Source organism: Apostichopus japonicus, chromosome 20, assembly GCF_037975245.1.
Source record: "Apostichopus japonicus isolate 1M-3 chromosome 20, ASM3797524v1, whole genome shotgun sequence".
Classification (NCBI taxonomy): Eukaryota; Metazoa; Echinodermata; class Holothuroidea; order Aspidochirotida; family Stichopodidae; genus Apostichopus; species Apostichopus japonicus.
Window position 1 is genome coordinate 29,698,103 of NC_092580.1, and position 20,045 is coordinate 29,718,147.

General features: G+C 37.8%; 2 protein-coding genes across 7 annotated transcripts in view; both read left to right on the forward strand.

Moving 5' to 3' along the window:
• LOC139962077 (uncharacterized) overlaps positions 1–7,435 on the forward strand; it is a 41,748-nt gene extending 34,313 nt beyond the window's left edge. For 5 of the 6 annotated variants that reach the window (XM_071961932.1, XM_071961935.1, XM_071961931.1 and 2 more), the window contains exons 11-13: positions 231–359; positions 3,460–3,612; positions 4,377–7,435. In XM_071961932.1, coding sequence (XP_071818033.1) covers positions 231–359; positions 3,460–3,612; positions 4,377–4,576 — 482 coding nt within the window. In that variant the 3' untranslated portion in view covers positions 4,577–7,435. The remainder of the gene's footprint in view (positions 1–230; positions 360–3,459; positions 3,613–4,376) is intronic. The other variant, XM_071961936.1, reaches the window with a different exon arrangement.
• Positions 7,436–10,011: 2,576 nt separating this feature from the next.
• On the forward strand, positions 10,012–19,964 carry LOC139961085 (HAUS augmin-like complex subunit 7). The gene is made up of 10 exons (XM_071959958.1): positions 10,012–10,165; positions 12,172–12,278; positions 13,015–13,091; positions 13,716–13,777; positions 14,532–14,650; positions 15,306–15,482; positions 16,527–16,626; positions 17,133–17,342; positions 17,900–18,005; positions 18,974–19,964. The coding sequence occupies exons 1-10, from the start codon at positions 10,097–10,099 to the stop codon at positions 19,078–19,080; spliced, it is 1,134 nt and encodes a 377-aa protein (XP_071816059.1). The 5' UTR covers positions 10,012–10,096; the 3' UTR covers positions 19,081–19,964.
• Positions 19,965–20,045: the final 81 nt, after the last annotated feature.

Sequence of the window (20,045 nt, forward strand, 5' to 3'; positions counted from 1 at the left end):
ATGAAGAAATTGATTTCAAAATGCAATCTGCAGTATTCAATTTTCTTAGTGATCCATCCACAAATTGGTTACAAAATAAAATATTCCATTGGCTACAAAGTCATGGTGAAATCATGAATAATACAATTAACCTCAAGACTTAAGTCGTATGTGTTGAATGTACTGTGCTAATGTGACATTTTAGTTTGTATAAATCATCGTCTACCCTTGGTCATTTCCTTGTCGTTAAGGTGATCGTCCTTCTGTACCACCACCTCCTCCTCCTCCTCTTCCTCCTTCAACCACCTCCACCAAAATTCCATCATACCACAAAACAGCAATTCACCATTCATCCAAACCTCCAGATGATACCCAAGCAGGTAAAGTGCCACATTCTTTATTTTATTTTATGTTATTTCATTTTATTTCATTTTATTTTATTTTGTTTTATTTTATTTATTTATTTATTTATTTTATTTTATTTTATTTTATTTTATTTTATTTTATTTTATTTTATTTTATTTATTATTTTTTTTATTTATTTATTTATTTTTTTTATATATATTTTTTTTTAATTGTTTTTTTTTAACTTTTTTTTTTTTTTTTTTATTATTTATATTTAGTCATTAATCGTCTTTCATATCTCACTCGATCATTATCCTCCAAGACCTTTTTCTTTCTGTTGAAGGAGAAAGAGTTACTCTTTTCACTTGAATCACAAGTTTTATGACAAAGGTTTTTCAGCCCTAATTCTTAAATGCAAGGTAGACTATCCAGTGGTGTTGGAGGTGGGGAGGCAGATGCCTGCTGTCCCACAAAAATGTTTGGTGCTTCTAAATCATGCCTCACCCTACTCAAAATGAAATTTGCCAATGTCTGAAACTTTTTATGGGAAGCTACACTGCTCTTTAACTTCTACAAACTATATTTAATGAGGTCTGTCTGCCTCAAAAATCCTGCTGAATTAAAGCTGATATAAGTTCAAGAAATAAAAAAGGCAAAGCTATGGTAGTCTGTCCGCCCTGCCCCACCCCAATTGCTAAAGGAATAGCTAAAGACTTTCAAATAAAAATCAAGTTTTCTGGAGAGTTTTGACCTTTGTTTTAGTTTTGATCATCTATTTTGATTACTCATGCTAAAGAAGCACAGTTCATGTTGGGTTTTAGTATCAATAAAGAATGAAAAAATTGACCAAAATCACAGCAGTAAAATACGAAATAAATAAATAAATTATTGTTTGTTACAAAAATTGTGGAAAACCTTTGCAGCTGTAAGTCTGTGCTTTCTGGAGACTTATACAAAATAAATGCACAACCTTTTCTCTTTTTTTTTCTTCTTCTTCCTTTGCTTCATCGATCATAACAAAATGATTTTAACTTAGATCATCAGTAAGTTATTCACTTCATGCTTTATATTTGACAGACATTTGTCATCAAATGTCTTGGCTTTTCTGATAAAATAGAAGAGAAAAGTCTGCTATGCTGAAACATTGTTTTATTGTAAAGCGCCTCAGAGCGGATTTATATTGGATAAGGCGCTATATAAATTCTGTAAAATAAATAAATAAATAAAATAGTTTTGTTTTTTTAATTGCAGTGTTTAATACTCACATCAAGAAGACACAATTTGGCAGTAAAATGTTACATTGCAGTCATATATTGCTCCCATTGTACACCGTGGCAGTAGAAATGTGTCTTGATAGAATGACACATATTTTTTTAAATTTTGGCAACAAAAATTGTTGTCACATCAGGTTACAGTTAAAATTCTATAGAGTTAGTGATCTAAGCAAATCCCCATTACTGACATAACCTTACCAGATGCCCTCACTGCTGTCTTCTACAGTAAACCCCATCTACATTTGCCCTCATTTCTGTAACCCCCAGTACCCCCTTCAACATATGCCCTCTCTTCTGTTACCCCCAGTACCCCCTTCAAGATATGCCCTCCCTGCTGTTACACCCATTCAACATATGCCCTCTCTTCTGTTACCCCCAGTACCCCCTTCAAGATATGCCCTCCCTGCTGTTACCCCCAGTACCCCCTTCAAGATATGCCCTCCCTGCTGTTACCCCCAGTACCTCCAATCAAAAATTTAGTCAGCCAAGACAATCATTCTTATTGTTCTGGTATTTCATAACTATGTCCTGTTACAATTACTCCCTTCAACATATGCCCTCTCTACTGTTACCCCCAGTACCCCCTTCAAGATATGCCCTCCCTGCTGTTACCCCCAGGACCCCCTTCAACATATGCCCTCTCTTCTGTTACCCCCAGTACCCCCTTCAAGAAATGCCCTCCCTGCTGTTACTGCCAGTACCCCCTTCAAGATATGCCCTCCCTGCTATTACCCCCAGTACCCCCTTCAATATATGCCCTCCCTGCTGTTACCCCCAGTACCCCCTTCAAGAAATGCCCTCCCTGCTGTTACCCCCAGGACCCCCTTCAACATATGCCCTCTCTTCTGTTACCCCCAGTACCCCCTTCAAGAAATGCCCTCCCTGCTGTTACTGCCAGTACCCCCTTCAAGATATGCCCTCCCTGCTATTACCCCCAGTACCCCCTTCAATATATGCCCTCCCTGCTGTTACCCCCAGTACCCCCTTCAAGAAATGCCCTCCCTGCTGTTACCCCCAGTACCCCCTTCAAGATATGCCCTCCCTGCTGTTACCCCCAGTACCTCCAATCAAAAATTTAGTCAGCCAAGACAATCATTCTTATTGTTCTGGTATTTCATAACTATGTCCTGTTACAATTACTCCCTTCAACATATGCCCTCTCTACTGTTACCCCCAGTACCCCCTTCAAGATATGCCCTCCCTGCTGTTACCCCCAGGACCCCCTTCAACATATGCCCTCTCTTCTGTTACCCCCAGTACCCCCTTCAAGAAATGCCCTCCCTGCTGTTACTGCCAGTACCCCCTTCAAGATATGCCCTCCCTGCTATTACCCCCAGTACCCCCTTCAATATATGCCCTCCCTGCTGTTACCCCCAGTACCCCCTTCAAGAAATGCCCTCCCTGCTGTTACCCCCAGTACCCCCTTCAAGATATGCCCTCCCTGCTGTTACCCCCAGTACCTCCAATCAACAATTTAGTCAGCCAAGACAATCATTCTTATTGTTCTGGTATTTCATAGCTATGTCCTGTTACAATTAGTTAAACACTGCAAATTACCAATAGTAGTAGGTGCATCAAGTTGACTCAAGTCCAGCCCTGACATATATATAGCCAATCACAGTCATAAATAATCAGTGAATTTTATGCAATAGACCAAAAAAATAGAAAAGTAGTTGGAAGCTATGCAAGCCTTGTTTACTAGAAACATTATTCAAAATTCCATTCCCAAAATAAGAAAAAGTGAAGGCTAGTTAATATATTATGTTCTAATTTTTAAGCCTATACATTTAAGTGTTAGGTAGGCTGCTACACAAACCAACAGTACTGGGTATTTGATTCTTTCTTCTTCTTCTTTCTTCAGATCCAGACACGCCCATGCTTATGATCATCCTGGTGGTTGTATTTCTGTTGCTTTTATGCTCTGTTTTTGCCGTCTGTCTCCTCTGTTATTCATCTGATATCTGTTCCAATATGGCTTTCTTTCACATTATGAAGGACGTAATATGTGGCAAATGTAAGTCTTTCATTCTTTTGGTAGATATGAGTTGTTGGAAGAGGGGGGGGGGGGGGGATGGGGGAGGAACAGAGGACCCAGGACTTCAAGATTCTGGGCAACTTAAATGAAAATCTAACTGGAACTCATGGCATGTACAATGTATACCAAGACCAATAGCTACCCCAAAATAGTGGTACCAATTAACCTCTCCACCTCTCCAACCCCATTGCAACTCATTACCCTCCCCCCCCCCTCCTCTATGAGCACTCCCTGGCAAGTTTTATCAGCTGTATGCCACTAATGTGCCTTATGCAAAATGCAAATGTATTTCGTTGTTTTTTTTTCTTCTTTTGTTCTCGTAATCATGATTTAAGTTAGATTTGTTAATAAGTTATATATCTTCATTATTTTCAAAATAGTAAGCTACCAGTTGTTGCAGATCTTTGCCAACTTTAAGTAAATAAACCTAAATCTCCAATAGTCAGTGGGTTCTACAAGCTGCTAGTGTCTGCCGCGACCATGACATTAATACATTCCTGGTTCTTGTGGGAAATTCAGGGACATTTTGTCAAGAGGCATATCTGATCCAGTATACCTCTTGAAATATCATCTGCTCTAAAAGCAAAGGAAAATTGTTATTTTGGCTGTAATAACAGACGTTGGTTACATCCCCTATATCCCCCCCCCTTCCATGCCCTGCCCATATTTCCACCCCAACAAACACCACAACATATTTTGTTACAAGGGATCCTGGTCACTGTTTCCTTGCTTTGTACATTCAGGTTTGGATAATCCATCCTTAGACGAATGGACAGTTACGTCGGAATGGCATGGCATTCCGTATCAGTGGGAACCACTCAAGGTTGGGAAACCCTGTTCACAAGAAGAGCATCAAACGGGAGTCCGCATAGCCAGGGAAGAAGCTCTACGTCTTTCTCAGCATGAATGGGAATTAAAGGGCCTAGCTGATTGTGACTGCTGAAGAAAAGATCATGAAGAACAGCTTAATTTTTGCATAATAGATCTTGCCATTTGAGGGACAAAAAGAAATAGAACATTTAGGTTTACTGTTGCATTCATAGAGTGTTTTCCTGGGAGATCCCACCCTCCCTACAGGTCACCCCTCTCCATCTTCACTTCTCCCCTCCCCCCACTTAGCTCTGCTCTGCTCTCTAACTTACTGTCAAACATGAGTAATTAATTTGACACAAATGCCTCAATGGTGTTTACTGATTTGATGTCGCTAAAATTTTCTAGGTGAATTTTGAAGATGTGCAGGGACCATTATTTGAATTTCTAGCATATTTGGGGGCAGTAGTAAAGACTCAGCTGAGGGCAGCTACATGAGCTAAATTTATTCTTCCATTTTGTGTTGAGAGTCAAAAGCGAATTTATGAATGCATCAATTTTCTTCTTTTCAAGTCATTATGATCACATTATAATTCTAGTTAAGAGTTGGTTGGTAGACACTACATCCTACCTCAAAAGGTAACCTAGGGAACAAACGGATAAGTACTGTGTTCAGTATGTTGCTTGTATCATGAACCAGAAGTAGGAGTGCATCAATACATAATTTCAGGTTTTATTCATATCTATACTTCTGAACATTTCTGACTCTGGAGTCAAGTTTAATAGCGATATGGGAGACTGTATTTATGTCTGTTATGGTGAAAACATATCTCAAATCTCCTTCAAGAACTACTCATGTTGGAAAATGTGTACATGACTTGTCTCCATCAGTGGGTTTGAGCTGATGTCATGCAGTCGAGGCTGTTGCCACATGGATGAGAAAGATATAATGGAATGACAGACAAATGAAGGATTTTGTGAGGAAGGATTTCAGGGGTGGATTTACCACTGAGTGTGAGGAGATTGAAGGCACCAACAGGTCAAGGGGTCAAAGGGGCACGCTGATGTCCTCGTAGTTGCTGTGCTATTTTCGTAATTGTCCAAGACGCCAAATGTGCTGCTCTTTTGATTAGACTGTTGTGCCACAGTCTGCCCCCTACTCCCCCTCCCTCCCCCCAGATTATGTATAATATGTACAATAACTTTTCTGCTTTTACTATTATTATTTTAATTTTTGTATTCTTTGCCCATTTTGTATTCTTTTTTCATGATCCTAACATTGCTGGTTCAGTGCCTTTTCAAGCCTATACCTACAACAGGTATATCGAACATATACCTCACCATATTCAAAACCTTGCAGGGCTTTGAAGAAAAGAAAGTCATTTGATAAGACATAGATGTTCCATTTCCATTCTTAGCATGGCCAGCATTTATTTTTATCTTTTTGTTACATGCCAGTCACTTGTTATACAACCATTGCACAGATTGTGTCTGTAAATAGTTTGTAAATACCATATCAAAAGGTTTCTTATTCATATGATCAAATCGATAAATCATTTTTTTTTAAATAAAAAGTTCCTGAAAACCACTTTTTAATTTTGTACGCAAATGGCGACTCAAAGTGTAGCTCCTTCTGTAAAAGAGCATTGTGCTTAGCATATTGTCATTGAAAGTATAAACCAGTGGTACGTACTGATATAATTGCAATTAGAAAAATAATTGCATTTTGAAATATCTAATATTAGAAGAAAGGATCAATATGTTTCTCTTCTTTTCTTGTAATTTGTGTGAAAAGAAAATATAAACAGCCTCTGAAAAATAACATAATCTTTCATCATCAAATAGACTAACCCTTCAAGTGATATTCAGTTTTGTTTTGATTTGTTTTTAACATTTTTGACCAGCATGAATGCTATATGTGATGGATCACAAAAATTATTTTCCTTTGCTCTATTACAGACCTGATGTTCACCCCTTTTTTAATATTGATTATGAAAGTAATGAAAGGTGTCCTTTGTTTACGAATCACGCCTAATGGTAGTGTTCTACCTCTTGAGTAACTTTCTTGCCTTTACCACAAATCCACGCCACTTGCTATAGAATATGCAGACAGGAATTAGGGTCTATTCAAATATCCTCACTTTTTTTCATTATTTTGACCAGGAATTAACTGGTGTCAATTAGTCCGTACTAGCCATCGATTTGAGAGTGAACACCGGTTCACACATTGTTCCTGTTTGCTCCACCACCCTTATATTTCTTTTGTTTGAAAGCTATACGCACTGGCCGATAAACCCAGTGTCATTTTGGAACCTGAAATAGAGAGAGACCAAAGATCAATTTTTTGGTCGTTTATTCATTTTCTGTGAGACTCCATGTACACAGAAATTTGTACCTCATTTTTACATTTGGAAATAGAAATGTCACATTTTTGTGGGAGGGGGGGGGTGGTCATTGTTTGTAAATAATTTTGCAGCACTTTTAAGAGCTTTTCAAGTTACCATAGTAAATGCTATCTTTGGGATTTCCACTGCCCTTCCATTATTGGAAGTCTATAAGTACAGAAATAAATAAAACTAATCAAATGTAAAATTGAACTTGATTTGTAAAAGTTGTGTATGTTTGAATTATAATTTTTCCAAATATATCATTCCATGTACAGTTTTGAAGAAATTTATATTCATGATTGGATATCATTTTGATATTTTCATTAATGGAGCTGTTAAGAATTTATATGAATTCAATCTTTGATAAAGGTCATCGATATAATTGCCCCAAAATTTGCTAATGGTCATTCACATTTGAACAAGCATGATTTTACTGCCAATCCCCCTGCCTCAATGTCTGAATCATTTGGGAAATTTGAAAAACATTTTATTGAAAATATTGAATTCAACAATTTTCGGGCAATATTAATGAACATTAAGATATCATTACTTAAAATTAAATACAGTTGGTCTGTCATGAAAATAGATGCACAGAAGAAACAAGGTGAACGATGTTTTATGTGTATTTTTCATCTTCAGCTTTTTTCTCCTTTTTTGTTATTTCATGAACATGAAAACTAGGAAGCTTGATGTTCTCCTAGCAGTTAAAAGTGACCCCAATAAACTTGATTATTTTGCATGGTAAGGACATATCTCACCGTTCCCCAGTTGAAAGCAATTTTCGTATAAACTGTACTTTCGTGTCCGCCTTAAAAGAGGTAGTAGGCCTACTAGCAGTATGAGCAGTATCAATATCCTCGTTGTTTCGAGAAGAAAGTTTATGGAGTGTATTTTGTTTAGAAAATTGCCCCAACTTCTTGTTCCTTTATAGACGCATTGCATGTGATAACTATTTAAGAGATGGGAACCCCTGACAACGTCAGTTTTGTTCCATAAGATGGTGTGGAGCAGACCTGACGAGAGCGTGATCTGGTGGAGGGAGACTACAACTCTACAACCCAGCGGATCAGAGTCAAGATGGGGACTGGTAATGTTTCCATGCTCAACCGGGTCCATATGGACCCCAGGGGGAATTGAAAGTCTTGGGGTGAATTGAGAAGAAAGGGGGATGATGGCTGTTTAGAATGGGGATATCCCATCTAAGGAGCAGACTCCTCTGTAGTGGTAAGAAGGGTCCCATAAATCATTGATCTGAATACTCAGGGGCGTATCCAGGATTTTCTAATCCAGGGGGCGCGAATTACTATCTAAGCGGAGCGCCACCATCGGTTGGCGAGGAGCGTACAAGAAAATTTCTTGTTTTGAAACCCCCCAGATGACCAGAAATGGCACTTCTCGGGCTTGACAATGACCAACCAGATGTACACTTTTACCTGAGAACCAAGTATTTCCTATTAATTTTGTTTTCATCCATAACCTTTTTGAAGATTGTCACCAGTCACACATCATGTTCGACCTCATCGCATGTCCTGTGGATCATTGCTTTTGTATAGGTGATTCTACGTCGCGGCCCACAATACCCGAAAGCCCCACTTTTCAAGGTTTTAAGCCCATTATTTGTTCAGAATGTTGGTCAGGAAATTTTTGAAAATCCAGACACAGTTAATTTCTTGGTGTAGAAATATTGAAACCTCTTATAACGGCTATTATAAAACTTGGTTGAAGGTAATGAAAAATACCAGATATTTCCGATATCAGATTTCAGATATTTCGAAACCGAACACTACACGCAATGGCGTAGGAGGCGGGGGCTACACCCCCCCCCCCCCCCCGCGCCCCAACCAAATTTGTTTTCCCTGAAAATTCGGGCAGTATGCTGAGAATTTTAGGGCACCTACTGAAAGAAAAATAAATTGCAATGATGTAGCTTAAGGTAATGAATAGTTTAAAAATTATCGCCTTGGTAATTAAAATAAAGTTCTAAGCTTGTCCGACTAATTCGCAATTACTAATGTAAAAGAGAGTTTTGACATAATTGGACCTCCATGCTTTTTCCCTATCTACATAAGACATTTCTTTGTTTACTTTAGCATCCGGTGGTATACTGCGCAACCTTTACGGACCGTACGGTGCACGATGGCATGCGATGTAATAACCGATGCTTGCTTATATGATATTGACATGAGCACGTTGAACGCGCGCTTCGCGCGCGAAAAATTTTGGTTATATTTTGCGGGCAAGCCGTTACAGCGCCCAAATCTAATTGGGCTCCTACGCCTTTGACTACACACATAGACAGTTTTGAGGCTGATATAATGTGATATCTGCTCTTTACTTTACAAATTCGAACAGGCGTGTATCGAGTAATTTGCCAAGGGAGGGGCGAAGTCTGTAGGCAAACTATCTAAGCGTAGCGCCACCATGAGTTCTCGCGTACAAGAACTTTTTGACCGAAAATGCATCCCAGATCGCTGGAAATGACACTTCCCAGGCCTTGTAAGTTGCATCTAAGCATTTTCTATTTTGAAAATTACTAGCGATATCATAAAGAAAATTTGCTCGGGGGGGGGGGGGAGCGGTCGCCCCTTCCCGAATTGCGTCATGTTTCCCGACGACTCGGTCGAGTTCAAGACCAGCCACAGTTGGTTAAGATAGACCATATATAGTATATATATTGATACATTAGTGAGAGAGGAAAAATGAAAACGTCATAAATGGAGTTGTCGGTGTAAGGAGTAGGGTGAGGCGCACGTCCCCTCCGTAATCCTCGATCTGTCACTGGCTACCCTGTGTATGTAATAGGGATCAGCGCTATAATTATGACTGTTCCTTTTTCTCTTCCCGGTGTCTTGGCGTTTACCTTCTACTTTCTCCTTTTTCTCTCTTTCTTCTTTTTCTTTTCCCTTCCTTCCTCTCCTCCTTTACTTTTTTCCCCTCTTTTTCCCTTTTTTCTTCTCTTTTTTTCTCTCCTCTTTTTCTTACCCGGGGGGGGGCGCGCGCCCCCAACGCCCCCCCCGGATACGCGCCTGATACTAGTAGCCTACTGTTATTTTCCATATGCAAGTATTACAGAAAACGATGGACATTTTAGTTTGTGTATTGTAGAGTTAATCGTAACAGATAACAATGAATGAATAGTGATCGAATCGTAATATTTGGGGACGGGATCGAATGAGGAAACACTTCTTAGGTGTGGAATCTGAGCGAAGCTTTCTAACTGCAGGAACTTTAGTTATAGGACGCCCTCTTCAAACGGGATTGGTAAAATGGCGGAAATTTCAACACAGAAGAAAACACCATCATTTTGGGGGAAGTCTTTTAAAGAGCGATTAACGGTACAACGCACAGTCTGAAAATATTATCCTTCTCCTGGCACAATTTTAAACATTTCGTTAATATTCAGCTTCGTCAGAGCATGCTTGTTTATATGTCTGACATTAAGTTACGCTAGGCCTAGTTTCCTACTCACTTAACTGTGTACAGTAAGGTTAGGCTATGTATTTTAAGGTCTAACATTTAGGCACGACTACTTAGGTTAGCTGCCTGAGTGTGACCGCTAGCTCCTGAAATGGAAATCTGTGATGTTCTCCCAATCGGGATGACTCGGATTCAACCAGAAATACAAAAATGATTCACAACTCGGTTATACTGGCTGCAGTAGGGTGTTACTAAAACGAATGACAATTGCGTTACACATAACGAATGACAATATGTTGTACACACTAAAAAATTGTGTTGACTAAAACGAATGACAGTAATGACAGCACAGACATTTGCTTCAACCGGATATCACAGTTCAGACTTCGTGGGTATATAGATCTAGTAAAGTACGGAAAAGATACAAATGCACCTTATAGTAAGCGAAATTGTAAGTCTGATTTTAAAAAGTAAATTTAACTTCATTTTTCTGATATTAATTGTTAGAAACTAACAATACTATAATCTTGAAACGCTTCAGTTATCTTTCTATATAAATCTACAGAGGTAAAAAGCACAGCACTCAAGCGCATTCTCACACAAAAACTCTCCCTGTGGTTTCTATCCGTAAATTACACCAAAACCCTGCAACCACGTAACATGCGATTTTCCTCAAATCTTTTGCGCAGAAAACCAGTAACAGCATTTACTCCACTCCGTCAATCATTCTATCTCCACTCAACACTGTCCTTCGTTGTCATTTGTTGTCATTCGCTGTCATTCGCGAATGATAATTAACCCTGTACAAAGTCAATTGTCATTCGGTCATTCGCTGTCATTCGTTTCAGTTTGTCCCCTGCAGTACCAATATACAACAAAATGATGTGTAGATTTGTATTTTTAAGCCCCCCCCCCTTCATTATTTATCATGTTATTTATATGTCTAGTCTAGTATAGTCAGTATTGCGAAGTTTGACATACTTCGAAGTTCAGACACCCTAAGAAATGTACACGATTTCACCATGAAAACCTACAGGAAGAGCCAAATTTCACCAAAAAGTACGAAGCTACAGTTATTTTCTCTCCAAAATGACCTGTGTGCAAGAAATTACTTACATATTTGTCAATAAAATGACGATGATCTATGAAGTCTGTTATAATTACTGAAAGAGCAACTGCGCCACCAATTTTATCACCAGCGCCACACTGTAGGTTGCGTGTCCGAACTTCGCAATACTCTAGCAGAGAAATACCAGTTCCACAATCACGAAGAATCTTCTTGGAAAACAACGTGAAAACAGTTTGCAGGAAAGAAAGTTTGGCCCTGTATCGTACTATAACACAATTCTCCAAAATATGAAGTATATTTTCTGGTGATTTAGACCAGAAGATTTAGTTTTGGGGTGTTATAAGTCTTAAGTGTCCGAACTTCGAAGTCACCAACTCACCATGCTACTAGGCCCTAGGTGCAATCTTCCAGGATGTAAATTATAATTTAGGCATAGGCTAGTGCCAAATCGAATACTGACAGTTGTCATCATGTTTAAGTGTGCAGTTAATAAAAGAAGAACCAAATTTATGTCAGAAATATCTCATGAATTGAGGATATAATTTAATTATAGGACAAATATCCTTAATTACTGGACCTAAGTGTCTGCATAACTCAGGGTCAAGTCATGAGTTCTTGCCTCTTGGACATTAGCAATACAAGTCAAACCAAAAGTTGAAACAAAAATCATAGTTCAATGCATGAGTTGAAGAATTGTGGTGTATCTGGTAATGTGGTATATAATCTGACCCAACGTATGCGATTGATGTGAAATTTTCATGATTCCTGTTTCAAATCTTTGGAAAACTAAAACCTGGTATTAATTTGTATAAATTGTCTTTATCTGTCCTTTGACTCTATTCTTCATCAATTTAGCTGCTCGGGTGTCCGTACACAGATGGAGTGGACGAAACATGGATTTCAGAACTTCTCTTTCAACAAGGAGAGGCAAGAATAAGGCTCTTACAGTGGCTATTCTCAAGGTAGAAATTTACACTGTTCTTATTTTCGTCATTCATTTTCATTCATTTAAACCTTTCTAGTTATTGCTGTGTTTGATACACCGAATAATTGACAGAACTTATTTACTGCATCATCAAAACTCAAAATCATAAGGAAAAAAATGTGCTTGTTACAATATAAAGCATGTCACACCCCATGTACATATCTTTGCACATTTGTTTCTTTATTGCATCCAAAATATATTCTCTGTGACCATTGCCATAGTCTTTCTTCATATCTTAATCTGTCAGTAAATTTGTTGTGTTAAATGCCTATACACTTTAGGTCCCGTGTAGTCTTGCCTTGCAACCCCAGACGTGCGTGCACGCCAGGTTTATAAATACTTTCTTAAAAGACTCTGACAGGGCCCATTGTGACACCTTAAAATGCTATTCTCTTATTTGTGGCAATGTGATATGAAAACCTGCTAAAAATCTTCTATAAATTTCTTAATTTTTGTTAGCTCATTTTTGCAATATTTCTTATATACTAAAGCATAGCTTATGGCCATTTTTTACTATTTGCAATTCAGTATGTACCATTTTGCTTCATTCTACATGATTGATCATCAATCTCTCATTCATTATATATTCAGCTTTCATAAGTTGGGGCACTTGTATTAAGGGGGGGGGGTTCAGTTTTGTCACTGGTCAACCCCATTGATGGCAATCATATAAGCATATGGAAGATAACATTACAACTATCTATCTGTTCCAGGTATGATGTAAAGCTCTCAAAATTACTGGATGACCAGTACTATGGATCAGAAGCTAGACTAGATTCCAGACTCCAAAGTAAGTGGGCTAAAAAAGCTCTGCATTTTGCTGTAAATTTTGCCACAATCTACTTGAGATGGAGTTCAACTGTTAAATATAAACAATAGGTCCCAGAGACATGTATTAAGCTATTTTGTTAGACTACCAAACTTGAAAACCAGTGAAAATGATGGCATTATGACATAATCCTCAGAGGTTTGTACACAAAACAGTACTTCATTTTCAATAAGTTGTCTGTACTGGATGTAATAAAGGTGGACAATACATATATTAATAATGGGGTATACAAATGCTTGTTGTTGAAGCATAGTAAGATGACAGCCCATAGGAAGATTTATTGTTGATGGATGAAAGAGGACCATATTCTAAGTATGCTGGTGAAATTTGCATCCATTTACTGTGTGGGCATTGTCAAGATACAGCACAGGTGAATAACATATATCATTTCGTATGTAATATTACACAGAGTTTGTATGCAAACGTCTTTTTCCTTCCTGTTGGATTCAGTGTGAGATTTGAATAGTGTGGAGAATGGCATTTGGGACAGGTCTAGCCTAGATATTCCATATTTGGAAATATTAATTTTATAAAGAGTGATTTAAAAAAAAATGTTCATAAAGATATATGTTATTACTTTTACAGAGCTGTTGAGTATATCCAGCATGCTCGGACTATGCCACCCAGATGATATTGAACTCATACGGGTAAGAAGCATAGTTAAATATCATATTTGTGAACTCGTACCGGTGAGAAGTATAGTTAAATTATAATATTTGTGAAATCATAAAGGTAAGAAGTATAGTGAAATTATAATATTTGTGAACTTGTATGGGTCAGAAGTATAGATAAATTATAATATTTGTGAACTCCTACGGGTAAGAAGTATGGTTAAATCATAATATTTGTGAAGTCGTATGGGTAAGAAGTATAGTTAAATTAGAATATTGTGAACTCATATGAGTAAGAAGTAATTTATGGTAAATTATAAGTAAATTATAATATTTGTTTGGAAAAGTAAAATACCATCTTCAGAGGCCAAATTTGGAACTAATGTAACAAGTTGTAGCACATCTATTGTAATAGGTAACGACTTACATTGATGAAAACTTATCAAATTTCAGTGTAGTATCAAATTGACATTTGTTGTGAGTAAGGTAGCAGTATTGTAATATTTAAACTATTAAATATAGACTACCTGGTGAAGAGGATTGTGACTAAGTCTATGTGGATATTGAAGCAGAGTACCCTGTGTTATTTAGGACCCTGACTGATGCAAGCATGACCCCTAACTGAGCAAGCATCTTCTGACCATCCCTCACAGTACGGAGGTTATTGTTATGATGGGATTTCACCCAGTGAATATTTATGTCCTCCCACACTTGTATTACCTCATCTGTCACTGTATGATTCAGTTGATTGATAATTGTTTTGTTTTGTTTTGTTTCACTCATTTCTCAGGGATCAGCTTCATCCGGCAAGCAAGCAGCTTTTTGGGACAAGCTTTTGGACATTGTCAGCATCACAGACATGAGTGAAGATCCACATAGGAAAGCTGAACAAGAACCTGGTATAGTAAGGTGGGCTGCTGTATATGTATATTAAAACTTTCATCTGTGAAATGTTGTAAAATCATGTAATTCAATGTTCTGACTTCCTCACAGACAATACAAGCTGTAGACTTGTAAGTTGTAACAATGTTGTATGCTAGAAAAAAACTAAACAATTTACATATCATAGTTTCTTTTCATATTATTTGCATATACCCATCATAACTGGTAAAACTAAAGCTAACCTTATATTTCTAATGAATGGGTACATGATATTGATGCCTCCCCCCCTCCTCCATTGAAGGGTAAGTACCTACATCATGTTTAAATGGAGGGGTAGCATTTGCAAAGGATTATGGTCAAATGCCCAGGTTAGAAACACCTTTTTATTATACCAAACCTCTGTAGTGACATCATGACATGACTATAACGTGTAAAACCATCATTGAATGTGTGGATTTCTTCAACGGTTGACTTTGTTTTCAACTATAAAATGTACATCTGTTTTTGAGCAGGTTAAGAATAGTCTGTCTATAAGCTTGAAAGAAATCATGGCAAAAGATAAATTTTACTGCTTTTTAGAATGATATGTATTATATATAGATCAGAGACCAGAATTAAATTATATATGATTGCTAGAAGATAGCTGATTTCTGATAACTTGTTCCTCTTCTTGTTGTTATAGCGATGCCATGGACCTGCAAGAGCAGTTTAGCCACGACTGCCTCTTCATCTCTTCTCTTGCCCATCAACGAGACCTCCACGAGGCATTTGCTCCTTCATCTCAAGCCCTCCTCCCACCTGACCTACTGAAGGTCATCAAACGGAGAGCCGCAGAACACGAAGAAACGACAGGCAAAAGGTAACCTTGCTTCTGCTTGTTAGTAAATCTTGTTGTAAATCCCTGTTTGTTACTTGAACAGTATCGGTGTCGAACAGCTGGTTGTGTTCGCAATGATAACATTTCCTTGCCCATGCAAGGACAAAAGCACAAAACGTTGCTTGAGTCTGTGGCTTAAAGGGTGTGAAGACTCGCGCACAAAGAAACGTCTCATGCTGGTAATCTGACCTAGTTTCGAATGAGGTGTAACAGAAGTGTTAGACACCACCATCGATCCCAGAAAATACACACACAGCTTGCTACCGTCGGTAATTAGACACTAGTGTACAGCAACAAGGTATCACGTTTCATTACTGTCTGCAGTTTGTAGTGACAAGAAGAAAACTTCACTTGCAAGCAATGGAAAGTTAACTTTTTCAGAGCGCGGCACGTGGTTTGAGGCTAGTCTTCAATGCCTTTAAGTAACGTATCAGGTTAATGTTATATTTTACTGTTTATGATGTAAACACCCAGTTGGGACAATTTTATTTCTTTACTGTACTGTCATGTCCAGCTTCAGAGCACTGGTTTTGCCAGTATGAGCAATATGAGTATCATGTTTCTATCAGATCAAGGTTAGGAACTGTTCATACTGTTAGTATGAGTGCTTTAAAGCATGATAAGGGAGGACAGTTTAGAGTGGTATTAGCATTAGGAAATTGTCCCAACTGGCTGGATTAAGAAAAATACAAAGTGAAACCAATTATTGTATAATTTCATTCATTCTTATTAATGCAGTCCAAAGTTTGCTTTTTTGTAAACTGAAAGGAAAAAAACGGTTGTGTTATCACAGATATTCTAGGACACATATATGATTGTTACAATATATGCCACATGAGGTTTATGGTATTATTCAAGTCCTATATTCTTTTCTTAGCACTGGCCCTGATTCATTCCAACAGAAGTGATATTGCAACAGTGTTTATTTAATACGACCCATTTGATAGACAGATGGCATTGAATGCCTCTCTCTCTAACAAAGATGAATTTCAATGTCTGATCTCGTAGAGTATTCGTTTCTTTCAGAGCAACTCCACCGTCTCTCAAGGAGTTGGATAATATACTCTCTGAAATGAAGGACAATGTTATCAAGTCCAAGGAACAACTAGATGACCTAAAGACTAAGGTAAGAACCTAGAAAGCTTTTCATTAAGTCTGATGTGGGCCAAAGTGGGAACAATGTTTGCAAGTTTAGGTGACTTGGTCTAAATGATAATGTTGGACTTTTAGAAATCTGTTAAACATTAGTAGTACATCAATTGTTTATTGAAAAGTCCCCCTAAAAGTCGCAAAGAGGGAGGGCATAAACAGGACAGTCTAGCTCCTGGTGAAGGAAGGTCTGGACAACATCTGCAAAAATATCTGCAAATAACTGGCCAAAAAAATATCTGCAATATCTGAATAGATAACTCTATACTAACTTTCGTATAGTCATTCTGAGCAAGAAAAAAATAATTTCTTACCAAACATTCTTACCAATGTTAGTAATAAACATGAAAAGTCATTGTACAGAGAACTTCTCTCAGGCCTCTGTCGATGGACCGGTTTACACCCAAAGTGATTCTCTTAGTCATTTTTTCTCCATTCTGAGGAAGAAAATGTTTTGTTCTCTTTTTTGGTTTGCTATTATAGTATAAATATGAAAGTGGTCAAAGCCATTCTATGGAGACAGTCTGTCAGACATTGAAGCTGGTCTTATCTGAGCTAGCACAGTTGATAACTACCTTCATCAATACCTTTGAGGCTGAGATGAGACCCTGGTGCAACAGGAACCCCCCTAGGCTCACACCCCTGGGACCATCTGCTAAGAGGGTCCATGGTCTGCTCCAAGAGTTTAAACAGGTATGTAAGCTTCTCAGTTTTCTGATATACTTTGTTAAACGTTTTAGTACAAGGTCTCAGTGGTTCATACAAGTCAAGGGTAAAATTGTGTTTTAAAAACACAAAAACACAAACACAAATCTACCTTCTCTCTTTTGTATTTACTTTACTTTGGAAAATTCATCTACCTAAATCACATGGGTTTAGTCTACCTAAACTCATAATTTCAATGAATGTTTAAGATATGTGTAAGACATAAGTTTTGGACTGCACAAGTGGCCGATATATATATCTATATTTGGCATGCTGGTTGCCTAGAAAGCTACAAACTTTACCCACGATATTGTGGATCAGAATATAGTTAAGCTATCGTAGAAACAAGAAAATGGTCACATCAAGTAATAACATTGATTGTGCCATGACTGATAGTTTGTGAAGAGGCTTAAAAAACTAAACAAATTGTGTGTTCTGTAAAAATAAGTGACTCAGCATGTGGCCTCTGTCTACTCTTGCTTTTTGATATCTTTCTTGTGGTAGAAGTTTTGAGTTAAAAATGTTGTGTTTCATTTCTTTTGCAGTTATTGGAGGATTTGCAATCAGTCAGAAATTCCTTCCAGCATTTAACAGATTATGTGGAACATTCAGAATCTGTGCAGGGCATATCAGATACTCTGAGTACAATAGGTAAGAATGCCTTTTGCATCAGGTCAACAACTTAGGGAAGTGAGCCTTGTTTACCATCACTGGAGCAGCTTGATCTGTTGTAAAGTAAATGCTTTTACTGTTGAATAGGAACACAATATATACTGTCAGTGTGTTGCATTTCGCATCACAACAGATTCTTTAACAGTATCGAAAATGGTGCACAGATCATCGGTATCGTTAAAACATCATGCTTTTGAGACTAAAGATAGTCATTCATGCTGAAAATTTTACACCGTTCTTAAGATATTTTCAATTAGCACCAAATTAAATGTTGATATTGGAGCCTCCTCAGCATCTTGGCTAAAAGATGACTGTTTACAAAACCTTGCAGTAGTAGCATCAGATTCTGGATTATTCAGTTGGTGTCCTTTGAGTAGGCTAATTATAACTAATTATATCTATAATTATATAGCTAATTATAATTATATAGCTAATAATAACCCAGATTACCCCACTTGAGATGCTGCGTAGCATTGGTATGGAACTACGCACTCGTTACTAAAGTGAGAACTCAATATGAAGCTGGTGGGGGAAATATGCACAAAGTTTATCAGGGAAGCAACAACCAGCTACAGTTATTTAAAGGTTGCCATAAGTGTCAGTCCTGATAATGGTGGTATGTACTATGGAAGAATTAGCAACAAGGATACTTAATCCTTCTCTGGGAAATAAATGTGATGGGAATATTCATGTCAGAACGGTCCCGAAAGATTTTTTCATCGTCCTTGTGAGAGCCACTAGTCAATGTAGGAGCCAGACCATCGGTAGCTAATGTCTTATCAATCATTAAATGAAGAACTCTGCTTAGGCATTGCAATTTACAGTCTTGGATATCTCTCCATTCCAATGCCCATGTCATTTTAAGGATATGTTCCAACAACAGACACCCTAACCCCTAAGTCCAAGGTTGTTGTTATTAGGTCATTAACATACTGCTCTTCTTACAGCTTCTGTGAGTGACTCAGCCCTACAGTCTTATAGCGACCTCACTGGTATACTGGAAGAATCCTCACACACAGCACACACTGAATCAGTGCTGCAGCCTTTCAGATGAAGGGTGTTCTTCATAACTTCACATCGAAGAAACTACGAGTAATCCATATACTCATATAATCCATATACTGGAAGAATCCTCACACACAGAATAAGTGCTACAGCCATTCAGATGAAGAAGGGTGCTCATCATAAATTCACAATGAAAATACGACGAGTAATCCATGTCCTTGAAGAATCCTCGCACACAGCACACACAGAATCAGTGCTACAGCCATTCAGATGAAGAAGGGTGCTCATCATAAATTCACAACGAAAATACGACGAGTAATCCATAGAGAATCACACCAGGCAGGCCAGATGATATATTTGTGAATAAAGGACAGGATTTCACATGGTGTATTTATTGACAGCTATAATTGTAGGTGAATGTCTGCATAGAGTGTGTTATCCTATGAGATGGTATTATCATATGTGAACTAAGAAGCATTATCCAGATGGGCAATGAGATCATAAATATCACACAAAGAACAGATTATTTGTGAATGAAGTACAGGAATTTTATGAAGTGCAGGTTGGTGGAAGTATAGGTGGATTGGAGAGAGGGTGTAAAGGTGGGAGGGAGGGTGCACAGTTTGGGAGGGAGGGTGCAAGATGGATTCAAGAAAATCCAAATTCAGCAGCACCAAAAATGGCCTCAGTGGTGATCGAATTTATCCCATTAGATTCCAGAACTGATGTTTGACATGCCAGTGTTCTACGATGGTAGGATTAGTGAAAGGAATGTTAATGAAGAGTACATCTTCATTAGAGTTGTATAGAGAATATATATGTAAAGTTGGACAGCAGTATGCTTACATTAAACAGTGTAATCTCTCTGTATGTATGTATTTATATGTAAAATAGATTTTAGCAGCTGAATAAAAGCATTTATAGAGAATATTCTTGGCTGCTCTCTCATTAATATTTATTTTTTGTTGTAATACATCCACACACTGTATGTACACACTGTATGTACTTAAATCC

Excerpts from the sequence above, each read along its gene's own strand:
- LOC139961085 (XM_071959958.1), top strand. The coding sequence starts at position 10,097 with ATGGCGGAAATTTCAACACAGAAGAAAACACCATCATTTTGGGGGAAG. Across the intron at positions 14,651-15,305 it reads CAAGAACCTGGTATAGTAAG|CGATGCCATGGACCTGCAAG; the intron begins GTGGGCTGCTGT and ends TTGTTGTTATAG. Across the intron at positions 16,627-17,132 it reads TAGATGACCTAAAGACTAAG|TATAAATATGAAAGTGGTCA; the intron begins GTAAGAACCTAG and ends TTGCTATTATAG.